The following is a 16,123-nucleotide window of genomic DNA, read 5'->3' as shown; positions in this document are numbered from 1 at the left end:
TCGTTGGTCGCAAGGGCTCGAGGATTGATTTTAGACTCTTCGACCTGGCCGAGAAACAACGAAGAAGTAGAAGGAGAGAAAAAGGAGGGTGAAGGGAGAGAGGTGTTGGAAAACGATACAAAGCTTCCGGCGGGTGGGGGGGAAGTCATAAAAGAGACGAGCTGGGCGAGGGTCGAGGCCGAGATCGAGCGGCGATGACGGTCAACTCGTCGACTTGGCGGCGCCTGAGGTTCGTGCGACAAGGATGGCGCAGGACGGGAATCGGTTCTTAGAAAGAGACCAGGATGAAGGGGAAGCCTGTCGTTGTGGACTGGATGGACTCGGATCCGGCGACGAAAAGTGGTGGAGGAGGCTTCGCTGGTGGCGCCGTGTGGTGCGGTGCGGAATGGAGGGGCTAGGGATTATTGTCGGGACCAATTTCGGATGTCAGGTGTCCCATGAAACTTCGTTAATAGCCGTCAAGCAGGGTGCCCTTCGTCTGCTTTGCCAGATGGGTGGATTGGGGTGAGAGGGCGACCAGATGGAAAGGAAAGAAAAAAGGGCGAGTTGATGGAGGCGGGGCGAAGCAGACGGCGACGATGGACGGGACAGGGCTTGCAGGGGTGGTGTGTTCTTGGTGATGGACTGAACGATGCGGTAGATCAGACGTTGGAGGGGTTTCGCAGTTGGAGGGAGTTGTATCAGTCCGATCCGAGAGGCGAGACTGATCAGACGGCAGGGTGAGGTGCGACAGGTGGTGGGCGGAGTTGAGACGACTTCTGTTAGAGGCGCTTTGACGAGGGGCGCCCCGAGGCTATTCTGACGTTTCGGTTGCAACAGGGGAAGGGGCCGTTGTGTCGTCGATTTTTTCTCTTGCTGTCGTCTTTAGGTCTCCTGCTCTCTTACTCTGTCACACTTTTTCTTGGTCTGTTTCTTTGTGTGCTGCTTTAAACATGCGGCTCGATGCAATATGCGATGAACAAGGATCCTGCTTCGCGCGATGGGAATTTGGGATGTTGTTCAATTGCTGCGTGTTGGAAGTTGGAACCAACAAGAACAGGTCTACGACCGGGAATCGGGCAAGGGTACCGCGCTGTTGGGATGAGGGCGAGAAGGGAGGGATGGGGGGAGAGGAAGAATTAGGAAAACAGAGGGAAGAAAAGGGAAACGTCGACGTTCTCATATCCACGCACCTGCATGCGCGATGATGTTGCGGTCGGCAAGGCCTTGTCCAGTTCCCATTTGCAGCGTCATGTGTCGTGCAAGGACGGTCAATGGTCAGTCAGTCGGTCGGTCAGGACATCATCGTCCACGTCTGGTCGCTCTATTGCCGCCCGCCCAGACGAACGGATCTCAAAGTGGACAGGTCAAAAAGATGAAGGGGGAGGCGCTGATTGGCCAAATTTAATTTTGGAACACGGACGCCAGATCCCTTTCGGCCATATCCATGTGCCGCTGGGCGCTTAACTGTGGGCGAGGGGAGATGCCATTCGCCGGTAGCACAGCGCTGCACCGCAATCGCCAGCCACCGGTGGTGTGCATTGTGATTTCGTGAGTTTTATTCTGGTCCCAGTGAAGGGATTGAACCCGCTGCCGAGCTGCGCTACAGCTGCATGCTGATGCACTATCGATGCAATTCCACGACCTACGTGACCCTGACGACCGAAGTCGTCGAGATGCGCGGACGCCCAGCACGTGCGTAGTCGGCGAGAAGAACAGCGGGTGAGGAGGGAAGACGTCGCGACTTCAAGGGTCTGTCATGATGTGAGGCCAATCGAGCCTTTATTCACCACCAACGGAAAGCTATTGGCTACACAGTCAAGGGCTGTACAAAGTAGCTCTCAAGAAAGCACCGTACACAGGGCTTCCCCGGTAGTTGACGGCCTGCCCACTAAGCATCTATAGACTTCTGTCCAATGGGGGGTCTCGACCGCCTCTCACCGACCCTCGGACAACTGAGTTTATCGTCGAAGATGTGTGCGATGATGTGCTGTACAATTCATACTTGAGTATTCGTGCAAGTGAAAGTTAGAAGCTGCATCTGGGAGACCACTTCTCTCAGTGGTGCATGTGTGCGGCGTGCCTGCCCGCAGCCCTGGAAGGTGCTACAGAGGAAGACCGGCAAGGGTCACAGGGGTAAAGGGGTGTGTGGTGGTACAGGGGTCCCTCCCACATATCCGCTAGTCTTCCTTCGGCTTGGCGGCAGGGGATTCCAGTTACACATGCGTCGAGGGTGCGGTAGGTCCCCACTCTTGCATCAAGGATTCGTTACTTTTGTCTTGGCTCGTGCGTCGCCCGCAAATCTCCAAACTTGTCATCCCAGAACTTTACTCTTTAGCCTCAACTTTGGCTCTTGACGATCATTCTCCTCATGTCCCCCTGTCTGCCATTCATCTCATCCACACTTTATCCCCGTTGTGAAACCTTCAGGGCCCCCCGAGGCTTTTGCCAACTCCAGTGTCAAACTTGTAGACCCGAGCCTGCCGTCTTCCCCCCGGCCACCCCCTTCCTTCAGATGGCCGCCCATGGGCACACATCTGTGGCCCTGGGCCAATGGCACTCTCTCTTCTCATGTCTTTCCCCTTTGCTCGGTCGTATCAGTCGCCCGCACCACCAAGGAATGAAGCCATCCATCAGCCCATCCATGAGTCCTTCCCACGTCAGACTCGTACGATGTTGTTTACAGATCACCTGTCATTGATTCATTCCGTTCACTCTGCCTAATCAACCGCATCTTGCTCCCCAGTTCAAGCTTAAAGAGATCAAGCATCTCGCTTTCTTCTTTCCATTCATCAGCCCATCTCTCGCTTGGCTCAACGTCGTCTTCCCAACAAGGCTGAAGTCTTGCCTCGTTCTCGCACCCTTTCTGATGGACGGTGGACCGGACCACCCCACATAAGTTAACAGAATAACAGAACGCCCAGCAGGCCGCCCTAGTCGTTCCGGAACTCGGCATCTTCTCCTAGACACTCGCCTACTATGCTCGCTCGATGCTGACAGCCCTGACGCCCGCCCTCCCAGCTCTGCTTGACTGGCCCCCCGTCCGACTCGTTCCGCCTCCAGTATCATCGCCAGTCTGGATCCCCAAGCCCGTCGGCGCTGTCTTATGCCTACAAGACCCTTCGCGAGACAAGTGACACCGGCTATCAGTAAGCCTTGTCCGAACAAACCCCCCGCTTGGCTTGGGACCTGCGACAGCTTCGCCAAGCGCCCTCGAACCCTCAGCTCCTCTATTATGCTGCAGTCGCCATCGCTCCGGGTCTGACACCGCAATGCCAAATCCTGGTGAAACAGGCAACGCTAAACTCTGGCACGGGTCTCCGCACTCAAAACGGCTTTCATGCTGGCATGAAGCACCAACCCTACCCACCTGCATGATCGTCGCTGACTCTCAGAAACTTCGATCTGTCAGTCCCCTTGAGTAAAGCATCCCGGCTTGAGATCCACAGTTCTCGCCAAGCTTTACGCCCGCCTGCTTTCGTTGAGCTTCCTTCCCTGAGTAACGACCAGCGTTCGTCAGCGGAATTCGCCGGTGTGCATTCAGGCCTCTCCATGACGCTGACTCCGGGCTCGAACCAGAAGTGCCACTTCCCTGGAAAGCATCGCCTCAAATTGAGTTTGCGATCCAGACATCCAGCCTCCAAGCTCTCTTGGATCGACGAAAGGGGGCTTCTTAAAGAGTTGTACGACTCCAGATGCTCCTATTGAGCACCGATCATCCAACGCTCCTTTTCTACTCTCGTCGCACTACTGGATCTGACGGACTGGGGTTCTGTGAACGAAGCGTAAGACTATCACGGATCGAGAGCATTACACAATTTCCTAGAAACGAGCCCTTGCACGATGCTTCGTTCGTCACAAGACACCGGGGGTCACCTGAAGATAGGCAAGATATCTCCCACCCTGCGGATGTCTCATCTTCAGCCCGGGTCGCAAAGAACACCTTGATGGTTGCGCCCTGACATGAACAGGTGTCTTGGGACCCCACGCCCTTCTCCTAAACGTCGGCTCGGTCCCATCTCATGCATCCCGACTTCCCCGCATCTGATCTTCAGCGCCGCAATTTGTCCACTCCCGGTAACGGTCTCCAGCGAAACCGCGATCCGTCCTGGACGCGAGATGAAATCAAGGTCTCACAGCCTTGATCCATCGTATGCGTATGGAATGCTTTACTTTTGTATGACGTGAGGCTTCAAAACTGGTGTTCATTACTGTTCCACCTGCATAATCATGCGCGCTCGGGTCTGTTCTTAGGCATTTACTCCTCGCTATTCTCCGAATTATACTCCCCCGTTCAACCCTCCTACCGCTTATAGCTATCGAAGAACACCACTGCTGCTTACGACTTGTTTCTGGTGCTCGTATGCTCCGAATGTGCTTGTAAATCTGACCAAGTCCAGAGTTTCGGAGTTTTCACAACGATCAGGCGGCTGGCTCATGCAACTTAGTCGTTAGAGGCGGGCCTGCCAAAGAGATTGCACTTCAGTAGTAAGAACTTGACTTGATAGAATTAAAATGTATTCAAAGAACTGCAGATCTTGATTTCAACTATTACCACTTTTGATTATATTCAAACCATCTCTACCGAAGCTTGAACGGAGTCCACTTCGAGTCTTCCAGTGCGGCCTCCCCATCCATCACCCCATCGACGCACATCTCCGATGAAGAGGCACTCAGTGTCGCATTTCCGACTTTTGATACTTGGGCGCTCCCGCAGAACGGACGGAACCTCTCCGCCGGACAAGACCACAACGATATCACCAGACTAAGACTTATCTGGTACGAAGCCGATGCGCCCAGATTCGGTCCTCATGAATCTTCGCCCGAATGTATTAGCCAAAAGAGCATTCTCTATCACTGCCTTATCCGCCAGGCACTGGGCCGGCGCATCCCCAACGAGGCGGTTCCATCGAGCGTAGGATTCAAAGTGAGTATCCGGGTTGACCTTCCTCCACTCACAGTCTTCTCCCCCGGCGTTTTGCCCAAAGTTGACGGATAGGCTCCCGCAGAGTGTTCTGCACACTGCGAGCTCTTCGGGCCCGGCCGCTTGTGGGGATTTGGGAAGGCCCGCCGATGAACAAGTCTCGTCAGCGATAGCTTTCGTTTTCAAAAAGTCGTTCACAGTCGAGAGCACGCATGGATTTCCCGTAAAATCGATCCAGCCGACCAAAGTGCCCTTTGTGACTGCCTGGCCGTCGTCCTCAATATGGAAGTCGGCCGGCATCTGCCCTGATGCTTGATGGAGTCGTACCGCAAGCTGGGTGGTCGGTGCTGGTCAAACGATCGATACAGTCTGTCTTCACTATCCAGTCCGTGACATGTGAAGGGAGTTTCGGCGACGACCGAACTCCTCGGACGGCATAGTTGAGCACGTCCAGCATCCGTGTTAGGTTAATCTACTCCCTGGCGATTTCAACCGGGGGTGTCTCGAGCGGGATCGCGTAGTCCGCACGGAGATTAGTCGCCCGAATGGCGAACTGCATAGCCAACATTACCTACGCCCTGTCGCGGTCGTCTGTACAACGCCGCCGGCGGTAGTTGTGAAGAGTCCCTATGAGGCTCCCGGCCTCCGGAAGCCTTTTCATATCGTTGGGCGGATTCATATGAGACGTTACACCCATCAAGCTCGTGCGGTGCATGGCCATCCTTTCCATCAGCGGCTTTGTTCTACAGAGTGTGTTTGCCGCGTGTTGTCGCAGGTTGGTGAAGCCGCGCTGCAGCCACTGGCCGTCGATGGCGACTGTTCCGTAGATAATGACAGTCATTTTCGCCAGTACAAAGTCCTGTACCACCCAGACACATTAAATAATTCTGGCAGAAAGAACTGTATGACGTTGTCTCTGAGGCCGGGTGTTGGTATTTCTTGGCCGCTAACGTGACGAATGGTTAGTGCGACTCCTCGAGATAATCTGGAAGCCTTCACTTCAGTTCCACATGTAAGCCCCTTAGTATGGCATTCAGGTTCGGGGGTCGGATATTACTAACTTTCTTGATATGGCTCAAGTGAAAGGTGGAAGTGACCCTCGCTTTACTGAGCTGCAAGGTTGATATTCGCAAGCAATGCCCAAGCACTCCCATTCCTCCCTGAGAAAAATGACGATGCTAGAAGCCAAGTGAAAAGATATCCCACGATGCTGACTTGATGGCATCACTCGCTTTGATCTTTCTGGATGATGCACAGCGCATCCGTCCAGAGTATCACACATGCATCCCGTTTCCGTAAGCCGTGCAGGGCGCGGGATAGGTTAACCGTGACTGTGGTGTGGATGCCTTCCACGTAGGCGGTTTCTTCGAGACTGTGTCTCCCCAGACATAGGACAACGAAACGTGATTGGGAGCTTGCAGCAACGAGAATTTCCTGAGTCTGCACTTCAAGGGCTCAGCTGTTGCTGCCCCGGGTGTCAGCTCCAATAGACGAATATCCCCGTCTTTCAAAGGGAAACGTTTTGGAGGGCCACACAATTGGTGCCACACGCATCATTCTCCTGAGGAACCAACGATGCGCAAGAATCCGCTAGGTTAGGTTGGTGTTCAACAAGAAAGACGAGGAATTCTTTTCAGCTGTGTTCGAATCAGACCTGTGGTAGAGCAACGACTAGAAGCAGAGTCTGGAGCCAAGGGGGACAGTCAAAATAAGGGTTGGCCCCTGAAATAAGTCTACTAACAAATTTCTTGCTGCTGCCTAGAATCTCTAACGGCAAAAAAAGCTGTTCTATTAGTTCAGTTAAGAAACTAGCTTCCCACAGGAAGCGCGTACAAACATTGGGTTCCCTGTGCAGATAAATCACAGACGGGCCTTCCTTTGAAAGGTTGAGGCCATTTGCTTACTGGTGACCCGGCCCCTGATGGTAACCTGAAACTGCGATATTTCTACGCTGATATTCAATTTCCATGCACCTTCAGGCATTATCGGAAATGTTGCGCTAAGAGGAACAACATGGAAGAGACAGATGTCAGCGTTGTTTCTCTTGCAAGCGTGAAAAGGCAGTCGTCATAGCCTATTAAATCTGGCCATCAAACCATGATGGCTAGACTGGCTTCCCTAGAACGACGATGGGATTTCGAGGAAAAAAAAATTCAGTTCGAACAGAAGCTGTGCCAGGAATCTTTACGCATGAGATGGCATGTTGTGTGTTTGGGGAAGATGTGGAAGTCGAAGCTTTTCTTGGATCTCTGGGAGGTGCGCTCAGGACGAACGAGATTGCCGAGTCCCGCAAGCTTCAAAAGCAGAGGGGGTTTTCAGAAAGCCTCAAGGCATCTACTTCAGGATTTTCTGGCAACATTTTGGAAGCATATCATCGCAGGCGCGCGCTGCCCAAGTATTGTTGCCAACTACAGGCCAGCAGACACCTGTGTGAGGAAAACAAAATCAAAGAGACATATTCTCCAAGACACGAATTTCAACGTATGAGGTAAACCAGGTTCGATCTTTGTTTCTGGAACATTGCAACATTGCAAAAAAAATATAGAACATCAGAATCTCCGCTCGCAGCTCTCTTCCGCGTACCATCCTCCACTAAAACCCTCTTTGAGAAACCTTCTCCAAGTTGCCAGTATTGAAGGTGGGATAGCCAGACTTTCCACAGCAAGAGTCTTGCGAGTGATTCATAAAGTCACGATATTCGAGCGTAATGATCCAGAACTAGATGAAATTGGGGTCGGTTCAAAGTTTGGTCCGAATGGGTCGAACATGGCAGCGACGCTGGGACTTACTAAAGAGTCACTGAAAGCCGTTATGTCTAACGCCTTTCAATCAATCCATCAGCATGACTTATCAGCGTGCAAAATTTGCATGAGCGAAACCTAACGGCGCTCAGGTGCGGACGGCATCCATCCTAAATATCGTCAAGCTTCTGTTGGCCAGAACCATGCCGGATCAACGCTCGCAAACCTTTGTCTCTACAGGCTCAAAATTCCGCCCTCTGAGATGGAAGAGTTGCTCGGAAGCATTCCAGATGCGCTGCAATATATGGTGGCGTCTTTCTGTCTTCGTTTTTCGCGTCAGACGGGTCATACCGGAACATCGTCGGATTTTTCTGTCATGGCATGTAGACCATGAACTTTGCCTGCGCTGTCCCTGACCCGAGACTGCGGCAGTAGGCCGAACTTTTATGACCAAAGTCGGCAGCAATGGGGAGATGATGGAGCATTTTGAGGACTTCCCATCATGGCCTCAGCATGTGATACAGAAAGCTACTTTTTCTTGATTAAATCTTATAATCGGCATGAACGGAAGGGATTTAAGGTGCTGACATACTGTAAAAAACCTGTCCGACATCAAGCTTTATCAAATTACGTGACGCATGCCCATTGGGTACCTTCAGGAAGGATACTAATGTGAATTGGCAAAGCGACTCATCCCATGGTGACGTATAAGGGGAAAGGAGCCATTCAAGCTCCAGAAGATGTTGAATATTTCAGGGTTCTGCTCCAGCCAGAGTTCAAAGTCGATGATCTGCCTGATATGCTAGATCAACAGGGTCAAGTCAGGTGCACATGAGCTTCTCAGTTGAACTTGAGAGTGCCTGCAGCCGAGACCTCATCCAAATTTGTCGTACAGAGAACGAAATTCAACTGAGTTTATAATGAAATCAATTTGTCACTGGCAAAATTTCAGCACAAGATTCTGTCGCAGTGATGTAGGGAGATGTCAGGACAGAAAAGGATGAAAGAGTGGATTGGAAGATGCCGCTTTACAGCTAACCGCTTTGTCTTCTACGTTAAAACATATTCATGTAATCTTTCTGCTTCTGAGTGTCTAGTCCTCTCCTAGGTTCACCATATGTGTATGGTGCGTAAACAATATGTCCTTTATATTCAAGTGCTGCAGGGTTTGTGGCCCTCAGTTGGCTCTCAGCAGTTTTACTTTTGGCGGTGGCTTGAATGCTCTCGGAGCGTGAGTGATTACTTATCATCTAGAATGCGGCTGTGCATGCCATATCACTTTGTATTTGACGAGCAATGGAGCGCCCTGTTTGTGGTTAGCTAACGTCTTTCAGCTGGGAGGGATTGGTATTCAAGCGACGCATTTGTGGGGAGACCCGTCGAAATAAAAAGAGGCTATCCCTGGCATACAAGCGCACATGATGCTCAAGTCTATCTAACCAACGACTAGATAGATACTTATTAATAATCGACGGAAGGCTAGGACCTGACGCAAACTAACGGATGAGAACTAGTGATTACTCAACTGTCACCCTACCTGAGTAGCCCCTCATTCTGCGCACATCATCAACCACCCTTATGCCACTCTCTTATTTCCAAATGTCACGGATGGCTGAACTGGGACTATATTATACGTAAAGTGAAGATGCCCGAGCTACCGAGCGTTTTCTGCACCACTCTTCCTCTCAAAAAGAACTTCAAAAACAAAAGAGGCAGTGTAACATGAGCCAGTATACGCGCTCTTAGATTGAGGTAACTCAAGGTCTGACCTGGTGATTTCCCTAGTGTGAAGTCATGAGTGAAACAGGCCTGATCGACAAGAGCGTCAGCCAACCATGTCATTCGCGAAGAATTCTACAACAGCTTGGAGGCGTGCACAATCGGCATTCTCGCTTTGTCATAAGTCATGATTGTGTAAGAGCATATCTGATACAAACAACAGCAGATTGACAGAGGGACTGTTTGAATCTTGGTGCCAGGCTGCGGCCATGCTTGATGGAAACATTCATTTGCCAGGTAGTACGCGGCACTGTGTCTCTTTAAGGTTCTCAATAGACAGAAACCTTGTGTGGCGTTCATTGTTGTGTCGGTAATACTGCGTACCTGATGAAGTACTGATACGTTCCTTTAAATAAACTCGGCTGATGGAAAAGCTGATTTAGTGGCGTTTCTTGAACTTTGCTTCAATCAAAAACTATCTATTATTGCATTTGCGTATACGTTGCAAGATTTATCGCACAGCGTTGTTTCTGATCCTTGGTGCTGTGGTGTACTTGCGAGATCTTCCGAAGAAATGGGCTGCTTTGGATTTGAGATTCCGTAACCTCCACACGGTGATCGGTCTTTGTTTTGCAGTCTCCAATCTTGTTGACATCAGTCGAGCCTGGAATCTCAATCTTGAAGTAATGAGGGATGGAGGCGATGCTCTTCTTCGACAAACCAACCACCAACATGTTCACCGCCGTTGAGCGTCATTCCGCTTGCCTCCGCAGGGCTTGATGACAAAAGCTTGAAGAGTCACCTGTGGGTTAGCAGGAAATTAAAATACCATGATCGGTCTCTCCACAGTGACTTCATCGCGACCTTCGAGTACCCAGCTACTCAAAGGCAACCAGGCAAACAGGCCACCTGAAGTATGAATTGCACAGGCGTTGAGGAAATGAACGAGTGGGATGTCGGTCAAACCGTGGGCACAGCTTTGTGATCAACGAAGTCCATGGAATAAAAAGTTAGACCGGTAATTGGCAGATGTATAATTGAGTTTCTCAAAACCACACTACATGACTTGTCAAGGGCACAAGCTCAGCTTTTGTTAGCAGGGGTAACGCCTCGAGACCTCATTGATCAACCAGGTCGAAAGCCAATTCCCCATATTAATACTCGCCCTGATTAGCCACCCGAGGAGTGACTCCACATCGCCCAACGAACCTCATTTCCAGCACGCTGTGAATGCGGGTGTCGGCGAATTGACATAAACCTAAATTAATGAAGCCATCTCGGGCTTTGCGGCAACATTTTGGAACGCGGTGATATCCGGGCCCAAAACATAGTCAGAAAAAGTTTGTGTGATACGAAGAACTGTATATAACCACAATCATCTCTGCTTTCCGCCGGGACACCTTGTTTGCCGCTCTCGTCACCCAACTTTGTCACTCTTTTCCCAAGAACCCATATCTTACTCTCTGACTATCCTCTTGAAGTCTGTCCATTCTTTCCAATCGAACTAATCAATCATAATTCCGTAACGGTTCCTCCAAAACACCAAAATGCAGTTCTCCATCTTCACCGTCCTTGCCGCTGCTGCCAGCTTCGCTGTTGCTCTCCCTGTCTGTGACGCCACTACCGTACGTGTGAGCACCATCCCTCCATATCCAGACACAACTAACACATCCTTCAGACGGCCACTACTACCAGCGCCGCTGCGAACCCCTCCCCTACTACCAGCGGTGCTGCGAACCCCTCCCCTACTTGCGGCAAGCTTGGAGATTTCCACAAGACCACCGTTAAGGCTGGCCAGACCTTGACGACCATCGCCGAGCGCTTCCACTCCGGTATCTGTGACATCGCCTGGCAGAACAAGCTCGAGAACCCCAACGTCATCTTCGTTGGCCAGGTGCTTTTGGTCCCCGTCAACGTCTGCAACCCCGACAACACCTCTTGCCTGGTCCCCGTGGGTGAAGCTACCTGCGTCACTGGCGGCCCGGCCACCTACACCATCAAGTCCGGCGACACCTTTTTCGCTGTAGCCCAGAGCCTCGGTATCACCACCGACTCCCTCACCGGCGCCAACCCTGGTGTCGTCCCTGAAAACCTCCAGATCGACCAGGTCATCAACGTCCCTGTGTGTTAGATAATTCAAAACTTTCTCGTTGCGGAGGCCGTGGGCATATTTGGGCCTACCGTCTACGTAACCTCGATTATAGGCGTCTGATTGCGCTCCGCACCACACAAGCAGGCAATCATGGCTTAATTTTAGTCTAAAAATAATGAACACATCCTCAACATCCGCTGGTAACTGGGCGTGTTCCAAATGACGTTATGTGCTAGACCAACACCGAGCTGAGTTTTGATTAGATTTTTGTTTTTTTTGTTTTGCACAAGTCCAGAACGACGGCTCTGCGTTGCATGTAAGCAAAAGGTCGCAGTCCAGTTTCAGGCCAGAATTGCAGACGGAAAAGGGCGAAATCAACGTCGCGGATGTTACTAGGTAGTTGTACTACCGAATGCTCTTAAAGTCTCGCTGGGGAAATATTAACCGAGTGAACAGGAAGCAGGCTGTACGTCGACGGGCCAATGTCGATCAGTTATCAAAGACTGAACGCATTCTGACGGTAAGAGACATTTTCAAGAGAACATTCAGTAAAAAGGATTTAAGCCGGGCTTTCGTTAGATGGAAGGAAATGGCCGAGACCTGAATCCGAGTTAGCTCTGGCACCGGCCGCTCGGGCTGAGTCGGTTGCGAAGGCAGAAGCCGTTCCGATATATGTTCTATGTATGTTGAGTACGCATAGCGAGCCCACTGTCTGCAGTTGACGTTCTTCCAAGTTGTTTGTACACGTCGGTTTAGCTGCCAGACTCCTATGAGGGATGGTTTACCTGCTGCCTCTCTGGTAAGATGTCGAGCCAAGGGGGCCACATATTTCCAGGTGCATGATATGGAGTGAAGAAGTGAATTAAAGAACGGGAATGGATTTAGAGCTATATCCATCTCTGGCCTTCTCCCTCACGTAAAAGAGGTCCCCCCTGCTGAAAGGCTGGTTCTAACACCCGAAAGGGGCCCCTCAGGACCATAAATCCTTGGAATAGGGGATGTTCTCTTGGAGAACCTCACAGTTTCCAAGGCTGTGTCACATGCATACAGCTCAAACACCTAGCATGTAATTGATCGAATGCTGTGGTTGAAGCGCTAAGGGGCATCTACTTTTCTGCCCGAATTCGAGGATCGGCCAGGCTAGCAACATCGGCAAAATGCCTAGACTAGCGTGGTTGCACCGGCTCTCGGGTGTCAGGCGGGACCGTCTTGCGGTTGGCTCTGCCCGGCCGCTGGTGAACGGGGGACGTGGCTGTACAGCGTTTCAGACGTTGTATGCTCACCGGTGTAGCCCAACGGTGTAAGTGTACGTGTGATGTGCCCACAGCGATGGTGGCTTCTCAGGAATTGAAGACGAATATCTGTGGGTGCCTGACCTGAAGCACAACACGGAGTCGGCAGCAACATGCAGCTGAGGCGAGGGCCGAGAAGCGAGAAGCGGAAAAAGCTCAAACAGCTGGAGCTTGGACCAGGGCCAGGCCAGGCCAGCCACTGAGTCCAGGCGTCTCTATCCGGTCCACCCCCGGATCTGCACTAACCCTTGATGGGCTAGGGCATTGGCACTCCTCGATAACGATAACGATAGGATCATCCTTCGACCCTCTTCTCCATGCATCTCGTCTGGGTCTCCCCTCTACGCCCTTTACCTACTTTACCTCCCGTCCCCGAAACCCAGCCAAAAAAGTGTATTCCCCGAGTGCGTGGACGCGAGAGTACGCTCCAAATCACGCCCACCATGGTGTCGCCGGCCCCTCCCAAGAAGCTGGACGACCTGCCGGACGAGATTCTCCTCCGCATTCTTTCCTGTGAGTAGGTTTTCTTTTGCCGACAGCGCGCCCCAGATTTCCAGATTTCCAGATTTCCAGCTGACAGCCCGGTGCGCCCCCCCCCCCCCAGTTCTGCACCCTTATGATTTTCCCGGCCTGCAACTCGTGTGCCGAAGGCTCCAAGAGATTTCACTCGACAACAACCACTGGAGATCGAGGACCTTCGACGAATCACCTTTCCTAGAAGCGATCCGCCGGCGGCGGCGCCAGGCCCGCATTGTTGACGACGACGTCATTGACGACCCTCTCCTCAGCGCTGCCGCACAGCTGAGCCACGAGCATGGTGATACAGAACCCTCACCTCACCTCTACAATGGGGAGACGAGAGAGCAGCGCGAGTTGCAGCGGTATAAGGACATGGCGAACTGGGACCCCTCGTTTCCGACGGAGCCGGTCTTCTGGTACAATGAGTACATCCAACGCTATGCGCCCGTCACAACGAGCTGGTTGCAGCAGCCCAAGATCCGAGATGGGAACGAGGAGGACACGCTGGATGTCCGGGGAATGGCACTCTACAGCCCGAATCGAGAAAGCAACGAGTTGCTGGTAGTATCGCCATTGGACGACGGGTCCGTATGCCTCTGGGACGTGAAAGGTACTAGGGGCCGGAAAGGCGCGACGATTGCCACGAGCCAGGCAGGCATCCTCTACCTCGATGGACCTCAAACCATGGGGAGATCACGAAAGATTGATGCCGGAGTCTCAGAGTGCATTAGCGTCGACAGCTTCGCCGACAAGGCCTTTGTCGCAGTTCAGGGTCATCTTCTCGAAGTGGATCTCAATCGTCTACAGGTTGTCGGCGAACAAATGTTCGAGTGGTCCATCACGGCGCTGTCTTCGGCCGCCCCAGGCCTGCCACTGACCGTGGGAACCTCGTTGGGGATCCATTTATACGACTACAGAGCGCGGGTAAGGTCGCCTAGTGAAACCACCGATCAGATCGACGTGTTAGCTGCGGATATGACGAGTGGGATTTCTGCACGAAGGTCAAGAATCGTCTTTGACGATCCGCTGCCGCCGTACGCACCGCTTTCACAACCAACCCCGCTGAGCATTCTGCACCTGCCCAGACCATGCGACGAGTACTCTTTCTCGGACGACATTTATGTGGCAGGGCGGTTTTCCAACATCCTCCACTATGACAGACGTACATTTCCTTCCATCATGGGTTCCATCCACTCAGGCGCCCGGCTGGCCAGCCTCGCGTCTCTTCCGTATCCGTTCTCCACGGTAGATAGCGAAATGCGCCGAAGGAGCGACTTGTCCGCAGAGCAGGTCGCAGCATCCAAGATGAGAGAAGGCGGCCGTACCCTGATTGCTGGCGGTGAGTACAATACCAAAGGCTCACTAGAATTGTACGGATTGTGCCCGCGGCTAGGGGACTCGTCGGCAGATTTGATGCAGAGCTCGACGATGAAGAATCGGCAGACGTCTTCGCAATCCAAGATTCTCTCCGTCGCGACTCAAGGTACTCGCATTGTGTTCTCGGACGGCTCTGGGCTTTTGAAGTGGTTCGAGCGCGACGGCTTCACCGAGGTGAGGCGACACAAGATTGGCCACAGCGAGGTTTCGGAACGTCCGTCCCTCTTTGCGTCAATGCCCGGTTCGGACGATCTTGCGCGGAAGATCTTGTCGACACAAACACGCAACGGGCTGGATAATGTCAACGATGACGATGTCCTGTTTTGGACGGGCGAGAAACTGGGTCTTGTCGGGTTCTCTTCCAAGCCCGGCTTCACCGCAGATGAGTTCGAGGAGTCGACCCCGAGGTCGGAGGAAGAAGCGAAGGTAGAACAGGCAGAACAAGAGTACGGGGAGAGAATGAGAGCGGCCCTTGAGCGGCAAGCGGGCGATGTCCGTTTTGTGAGGGGCCTGGGCCTAGGGCTGATGGGATAATGTCAGGACTTAGCGATGTAGCCCGGTGGAGTGAGCGAGCAAGAGCCATCACGAGACACAGGTAGCGATGAGCCATATTTGGCTTTACGATTGAATGACACAGAGTAGGATAGACCATCTTCAGACAGGTTTTCCAGTTGCCTAGAACCAGAAGTGCGCAGCCGTGACAATGAACAAAGGGCGTTCTGAGCAACACCCAAACACTAAAACGCCTATATTCGCCATTCTCGGGAGGAAGGGAGAGAGACCGACATCGGGAACAGATGAGGTAGAATAGTTATTCAAAAGCGAGGTCTTAATCGATGAAGTGCGGCGGCTAGAAACTCTGCTGCGTAAGCTTGAAACATTGCAACACAGGACAAGCACTGTCTGGGACGAACCCTCTGCAGACCTTAAAATTGAGCTTATGCGCACATGAGACTGTAGGTTACCCAGGCAGAGAGGAGGGTTTTTTTATCTTTAGCATGGCGTGGCATGGCGTGGCATGGCACGCACGACAACCCGTCCCGACCAATGACTTAAGGGACGGGAAAAGCTATGACCTCACAGCCGTTATTCAGAACAGGGACGACAGGGCTAGGAGGCAGTCTTTTTTTGGCAGAAGGTTCCAAGAATCTCCCGCTCTTCTGCGGGATGGGCAAGGGAGAGAGGAAGAGTGGAGATTCGCTTAAAGGGCGCTAGAGCACCTGAGCATTACGCGGAACCTGGCGCCACCGATTCTCCGGCTTGAGGCTGTGCAGGATGCTGATGCTGCTTACGATTGGCCAACTGAGCCCCTCAAGCCCCTCCTAAGGAGTGGCTAGGACAAACCGGGAGTTGTCGTCAGGCACCGGCGAGAGGACAGTCGGCCAACGCTTGGAATTGGATCTCGGGCAAGAACCAGCCACACTGCACCTGCGTAATCCCTCCGTCCGCACCGCAACGTCACCTTCGGTGCGCGCTCTTT

General features: G+C 52.3%; 3 protein-coding genes across 3 annotated transcripts; 2 read left to right on the top strand and 1 right to left on the bottom strand.

Annotated features, from left to right (window-relative positions):
- Positions 1-5,474: 5,474 nt before the first annotated feature.
- CH63R_06014 (uncharacterized protein) lies at positions 5,475-5,744 on the bottom strand (the record flags this gene model as incomplete). Its single annotated transcript, XM_018300989.1, has 1 exon — positions 5,475-5,744. One exon carries the CDS (start codon positions 5,742-5,744, stop codon positions 5,475-5,477), a length of 270 nt encoding a protein of 89 aa, XP_018158839.1.
- Positions 5,745-10,910: 5,166 nt separating this feature from the next.
- Positions 10,911-11,494, top strand: CH63R_06013 (EC90a protein; the record flags this gene model as incomplete). The annotated part of the gene is made up of 2 exons (XM_018300988.1): positions 10,911-10,988; positions 11,042-11,494. 2 exons carry the CDS (start codon positions 10,911-10,913, stop codon positions 11,492-11,494), a joined length of 531 nt encoding a protein of 176 aa, XP_018158838.1.
- Positions 11,495-13,064: 1,570 nt separating this feature from the next.
- Positions 13,065-15,177, top strand: CH63R_06012 (F-box domain-containing protein; the record flags this gene model as incomplete). Its single annotated transcript, XM_018300987.1, is given in 3 exon segments — positions 13,065-13,260; positions 13,352-13,564; positions 13,574-15,177. Coding segments are annotated over 3 exon segments (2,013 nt in total).
- Between the last annotated feature and the right edge of the window lie 946 nt (positions 15,178-16,123).

The sequence above is a fragment of the Colletotrichum higginsianum genome, chromosome 4 (assembly GCF_001672515.1).
Source record: "Colletotrichum higginsianum IMI 349063 chromosome 4, whole genome shotgun sequence".
NCBI classification, from domain to species: Eukaryota; Fungi; Ascomycota; class Sordariomycetes; order Glomerellales; family Glomerellaceae; genus Colletotrichum; species Colletotrichum higginsianum.
This window is presented reverse-complemented; position numbering and strand designations above follow the sequence as displayed.